This window comes from Spermophilus citellus, assembly GCF_964194105.1.
Source record: "Spermophilus citellus genome assembly, chromosome: 13".
NCBI lineage: Eukaryota > Metazoa > Chordata > Mammalia > Rodentia > Sciuridae > Spermophilus > Spermophilus citellus.
In genome coordinates, this window is record NC_138193.1 from 7,243,027 (window position 1) to 7,249,656 (window position 6,630).

At 59.0% G+C, this 6,630-nt stretch overlaps 1 protein-coding gene across 1 annotated transcript; it reads left to right on the plus strand.

The window, feature by feature from the left end:
- Positions 1–4,685: 4,685 nt before the first annotated feature.
- Positions 4,686–6,188, plus strand: POU3F3 (POU class 3 homeobox 3; the record flags this gene model as incomplete). The annotated part of the gene is made up of 1 exon (XM_081264646.1): positions 4,686–6,188. The coding sequence occupies exon 1, from the start codon at positions 4,689–4,691 to the stop codon at positions 6,186–6,188; it is 1,500 nt and encodes a 499-aa protein (XP_081120772.1). The 5' UTR covers positions 4,686–4,688.
- Positions 6,189–6,630: the final 442 nt, after the last annotated feature.

A 6,630-nucleotide genomic window follows, 5' to 3' on the forward strand; every position in this document is an offset into this window, starting at 1 on the left:
CACCCACCCAAACCCAGGCAGGCACACAGTCCTGAACATCACCACCAGCTACAGAAGGGGGTTTCTTCCCCTCTAGTCCTGATTCTCTGAAGAAAAAGAAGAAGAAGAAGAAAAGTCTAAACAAGAAATATTCATATTCTGCATGCTTAATAATCACTTCTTTTCCAAGGCTTTCTCCCCCTCATGTTCACAATTAAAATTAATAGCACTCTCTTCCTCACCCACCCAAAAAAGTAAAGTGCCTTGCTGTGTGTGGCTCTTTGGAACGAGTCCATAGTTCTACGCAATATTTTAGCAGGGTTGGATTTTTTCACTCCCCCCTCAACGGTACTTTCCCTTCCCTCCTCAGACAGTTGCTCTGTGAACCCTCTCCTCCCAAGCAATGAAAATAAGCTCCCAAACCTACAAGAATATAAATAAATAGACCAGAAAGGAAGGAGAGAAAAAGGAAAGCAGGGAAAGAAAATGAAAAACACTTACCGAGCAAACTTCCAAGGTTAGATTTTAAAAAAAAAATAAAAGAAGTTTTTTGTAGTTGTTGTTTTCAAATAAGGTGCCTTGGGGGGTGGAGGGGAAGGCATATTCTCAACTCTCCAGAACCGACGCATCCTTAGCCTTCCCTTTACACTGACTCCTCTAAGCCCAGCTCTCACTAGTCTATTATTTTCACCAAAATATATGAAAATGTATGCAAATGAAAATCAGCACTAACTGTTCTCCCCTTGTTATATACTTTGGATTTTTTTTTTCCAGACAAAACAATCACACTACGCAAAGGGAGGGGGTGGATGGGGTGGGGTGGGGCGGGGGTGGGAGGCTGGGGAACGATTCGAGAACTAAGTACGTGGAAAGGGGGGAGTAAGAAGGGGACAGACCTCGGAACAGAAGTGCATTTCTGTTATCGAGGAGCACTGCGTTTTGGGGGGCTTCCCATAAGCATACACACCCTCCTTGCAAAGAAAGAAAGAAAGTGGATCTGTTTGCAGAGGCGCTATCACGTTTCATCAGGCCACCTGAGACTGCTTTTGAAAGCGTGTACTGTGAAATTCATAGCAGTAATTTAGACAAAATCCTCACTGTATATTAATGAAAGGCGGCCCCATGGTTCTGTTCCTATCCTCCCCATTCAGTGTAAACAAAACCACGAGACTCTCTTGGTTTTTGAGCCGGATCCAAGCAAAATCGGCAGGAAAGGAAAACACGGGGTGCTGGCACGGACTATTCAAACGTCTGCACCTGGAGATCTCAGATTTATTCAATGAAATCTGTGTTCCATCTTTTATATATACATATACGCATACATAAATATAAAAAGGAACCTTTGGGGGACGCAGAGGGGAAAAAATCCGTTCTGTCTGGGGTTTGGTTACCACTGCCTTTTAGATCTATACCTTGACAATAATGGCTTTGCTACAACCTACCTAAGATGGTATCTTTTCACCTGGCAAGCAGGAGCTGGACGAGATCCTACACAAATTCTACGCGTCTACTGTTAATCTTGAGATCACGCAGAGGCTACGTTGCTGCTGCTGGACTGGAGAGCTCCGGCTTTAACTGAGTTTACCTAACTGCACTCGGCAGAGGAATTGTGCATCGGGAGAGAAGGGCAGACCCGTTCACATTATAATCGGAGCACACCGACTGCTCCAAAGCTACGTCCTGGGCCGCCGCTGGGTCTCGGGACTGCAGGCTGCAGGGCTGGCGCACCCACAGCTGGGGGTTCTGGGTGCACGCACACGCACACTCATTAGGAACCATGTATTTATTGAATGTCCGAATTGGGTTAGTTCATTGGAAATCCCCGAGGAGGGTTCAATTTGCCCTTGTTTTCGTTGCCACTTTCTCTTTTTTCTTGGTTCGCTGAGGTTCCTCTGTGCAGCGTTTCCGCTTGGCCGCGTCCCCCCACTCCACCCCACCCCACCCCCGCTTCTCCCGCCTACCCCGAGTACTCCCCCTCCCATCTCCCTTAACTCTTTCTGCCGGGCTGGGACTGAGAAAGCATTTGTAGCCGCCGGTCCCATCTACCACGTAAAACCATCCGAGACGGAAAAGAAAGAAAAAAGCACCATCATGCCTAAGAATAGCAAAGGAGCAAAACCCCACCACTAATAACAATCACACTGAAATCACACGCGCGCGCGCACACACACACACACAGACACACACAGACACACACAGTACGCGGTGGAGCGCTGGAGGGCGCGGCTAGTGGATCCCAGATCTTTGGGCCGACTCCTGCTGCCACAGGAATTCTAAAGGCATTGGGGTCGAATACACTTACGATGAATCTATGGGGGAAGGTCGGAATGATTGCTTTTCAAATACATCGCGTGGCTCCGCTGACCGGCACCCTCCAAACTCACAGGGGCACGCACGTTACTTGCATGAATCCCAGAGGAGGGTGGGTGGGAGGGAGGGAGGGAGAAGGAGAGAGGGAGAGGGGGTGGGGAAGAGCGCTAGCAGCGGCAGCGAGCGGTCCGTCTCGCACGCGCGGGCACCGCGCTGGTCCTGGGCTGCAGGTTTTCCCAGATGATGGCATCCGAGAACTTAAACAAAGAAGGCCGCCGCCGGCGCGCGGCGGCTGCAGAAAGTTGCGGTGGCGGATTTCCAAGGAGCGTGGCCACGACCCGAGCTCTTGGTGAGGCGAGCCCCCCCTTCCCACCCCCACCGAGACGAGGATGGGGGCCGGCTGGTGAAGGGAAGAGGAAACTTTGAAACCACTGGGGACACATCTGTCTATAGGTATTATCTTGAATGGTACATCCTTGCCGCGCGCTTTACAAATCTCTGACGTGGGGGCTGGAAGGCTGGGGGGGTTGCAACACAACGCAATACTAGGTGGGATGCGTAGACTACTGTTTTTCGTGTTTTTTTTTTTCCTCTTCGGTTGCTTTTTGATTTGCCCCCCTCCCGCCTCATCCCTCCCTTTCTCTCCTTTTTCTCCCCGCTGCCAGACCTATCGTGAACGCCTAGAGCCTCCGAGGGAACGCCAACGTTTGGGCCGGACACTAAGAGTTAAGATGTGGCGGAGGGGGCGGAGGGGACGGAGGGGGAGGGGCAGGGAGGGGAAAGTGGCGAGGGGGAGGGAGACTGGGGGGACGACAGATTTCCAGCTTCTACGACGCTCTGCCTAAATTAAAAAGCAACCAATCGGAACGGCCGGAAGGGGGGCCGCGCGTCCTGAGCCAGTCATTCCGGGCCTGCCAATCACCCAGCGGGTAGCCAATCAGCGGGGTCCCTGGTGCTCGACTTCCTTGTATTTGGGAAAGTGTGGTGGTGGGTGCGCGCTCGCGGCGGAGGGTAAACATTCTACAGTCCCTGCTCTGAGAGGGAGGGACAGAGAGCGAACTGTCAGATCGGAGCGAGAGCGGGCGCCCGAGAGAGAGGGAGAGCAGGAGAGAGAGGGAGGGAGAGGGAAAGTGAGAGAGGGAGAGAGCGCGAACGAGGGCGCAGTGCAAGCTCCCGCTGCAACTCTGCTCCGGCACGGCCAGCGCCAGCGCCCGCCGTCGGTGCACTCTGGGAGCGGCGCAACGTGCCCACTGGAGTTGGTTGTGTATCAAGGATCCCCTATATGCACACACACACCTCCACCTCCACCAATGCACTCTTCTTCCTCCTCCTCCAGACAACTGCTGGGAAAATAATAAAACACCAACCCCAACCGTCAGCAACAAGGTAACAGAGCAATTCGACATCATTTTTTTTTCCTGTTCAATTTTTTTTCCTTGTTATATTTGTTTCCTAATTTCTGCCCAAAAGGAAAAATGTCGCATCAGACTGTGACTGTTGCGAGGAGAATGAAAAAGGACTCTTGTTTCAGAGGCAACCTAGAGCTCCGGCAATAGCAACTTCAGAGAAATGCACCATCGCAAGAAGTTTTCCTAGGACAGAACAAAACTTGAAACGACAGGACCAGAGGGGGAGAACAGGAGCCAGCCTCCCCTCTCCACACAGGAGAACAGCCAACATCACCACGCCTTCAAGGACGAGAAAAGTTTTACTACTCTAAGGCAGAACGCGTGAAATGTGTTCCTGAGGAGGAGAGAAGAGAGCGGACCAGGAAAGGAGCGGGCCGGTGGCTGGTTATCCATAATTTGGCCAAGGAAGAAAGGAACAGCTTCTTTCTTTGTTGTCTCCCTGAACCTTCACTTAGCAGGTGGACTGAGCCCCGCGGCAGGGCAGAGTCCGCGCTCGCCGGAGGACAGGAGGAGGAGCGGGTACCCGCGCGCCCCGGGAGAGCGCCCCAAGTGCAGGTCCCCGCCCCGCCTGGTGAGCCCCGCTGGAGCAAGCCGAGCGCGCCGGGGTTGGGGGGTGGCCACGACCCCCCCTGAAAGGGCTGGCCACGGAGCGCGCCCCGAGAAGCGAGTCCCCCTCCCCAGAGCGCTGCTCCTGCTGCTGCTGTTGCTGCTGACCAAGGCCGGCCGGCGACCCCCGCGCCCTGCCCAGCGGCCTTGCAGCTGCAGCCCGGGACCGCGGCGGCGGCGGCGGCGGCGGGGGCGGAGGCGGCGGCGGCGGAGGCGGCGGCGAAGGCGGCGGGGCCGGCGGGGGCCCGGGGCGGGGGCGGGGGAGGAGGAGCGGGGGGAGGAGGCGGGAGGCGGGGGGGCGCGGCGGCAGCGGCGGCGGCGGCGGCCGCGGCTGCTGCTGCGGCGGCGGTGGTGGCGGCGGTGGGGTGGCGGGAGCGGAGCGGCATGGCCACGGCGGCTTCTAACCCCTACCTGCCGGGGAACAGCCTGCTCGCGGCCGGCTCCATTGTGCACTCGGACGCGGCAGGGGCCGGTGGCGGCGGAGGTGGCGGTGGCGGCGGTGGCGGGGGAGGTGCAGGGGGCGGCGGCGGCGGCATGCAGCCCGGGAGCGCCGCCGTGACCTCGGGTGCCTACCGGGGGGACCCGTCCTCGGTCAAGATGGTCCAGAGTGACTTCATGCAGGGGGCCATGGCCGCCAGCAACGGCGGCCATATGCTGAGCCACGCGCACCAGTGGGTCACGGCCCTGCCCCACGCCGCCGCCGCCGCCGCCGCTGCCGCCGCCGCCGCGGTAGAGGCGAGCTCGCCGTGGTCGGGCAGCGCGGTGGGTATGGCCGGCAGCCCCCAGCAGCCGCCTCAGCCGCCGCCGCCACCACCGCAGGGCCCCGACGTGAAGGGTGGCGCCGGGCGCGATGACCTGCACGCCGGCACCGCGCTGCACCACCGCGGGCCGCCGCACTTAGGACCCCCACCGCCGCCCCCGCATCAGGGCCACCCCGGGGGTTGGGGGGCTGCCGCTGCTGCGGCCGCCGCCGCTGCAGCCGCCGCCGCCGCCGCCCACCTCCCGTCCATGGCCGGGGGACAGCAACCACCACCTCAGAGTCTACTCTACTCGCAGCCCGGGGGCTTCACCGTGAACGGCATGCTGAGCGCACCCCCAGGGCCCGGAGGAGGCGGCGGCGGTGCAGGTGGCGGCGCCCAGAGCCTAGTGCACCCGGGGCTGGTGCGCGGGGACACACCGGAGCTGGCCGAACACCATCACCACCATCACCATCACGCACACCCGCACCCGCCGCACCCGCACCACGCGCAAGGACCCCCGCACCATGGTGGCGGCGGTGGCGCCGGGCCCGGACTCAACAGCCATGACCCGCACTCGGACGAGGACACACCAACGTCGGACGACCTGGAGCAATTCGCCAAGCAGTTTAAGCAGCGGCGCATCAAGCTGGGCTTCACGCAGGCGGACGTGGGGCTGGCGTTGGGCACGCTGTACGGCAACGTGTTCTCGCAGACCACCATCTGCCGTTTCGAGGCCCTGCAGCTAAGCTTCAAGAATATGTGCAAGCTCAAACCGCTGCTGAACAAGTGGCTGGAGGAGGCGGACTCGAGCACTGGCAGCCCCACCAGCATCGACAAGATCGCGGCCCAGGGCCGCAAGCGCAAGAAGCGGACCTCTATCGAGGTGAGCGTCAAGGGCGCGCTCGAGAGCCACTTCCTCAAGTGCCCCAAGCCCTCGGCGCAGGAGATCACCAACCTGGCCGACAGCCTGCAACTCGAGAAAGAGGTAGTGCGGGTCTGGTTCTGCAACCGGCGCCAGAAAGAGAAGCGCATGACACCGCCCGGGATCCAACAACAGACGCCGGACGACGTCTACTCGCAGGTAGGCACCGTGAGCGCCGACACCCCACCACCGCACCACGGGCTGCAGACCAGCGTGCAGTGAAGGCCAAGGGCGCAGTGCGAAGAGGGCCGCCGCCCCCGCCGCCGCCTCCGCAGCCGCAGTCAGCACCGCCACCGCCCCCGCTGCCGCCGCCGCCGCCGTGCCGCCGCCGCCGCCGTGCCGCCGCCACCGCTGCTGCCGCGCTGACCCTGCACCTGGGCCGCACCGGGCCCCAGCCTGGGTGCATCCGCCGCCCTCCCCTCCGCCCAAAGACAGACAGGCATGCCCGCCCTTGGAGGAAAAGATGAGGGAGAAACGGACCAAGGAGACATTTTTTTTTTTTAAGTCCAAGGAAGGAGGGACCAAAAAAAAATGAAAAAAAAAGCATAATAAATACCCAGACTGTTTTATATACACACATAACAAACAAAACCTGAAGAGGAAAAGGCAACCGTGAGATCCCGTCTGTGCTGTGGTGGTGGTTTTTTTTGTTTTTTTTTTTTTT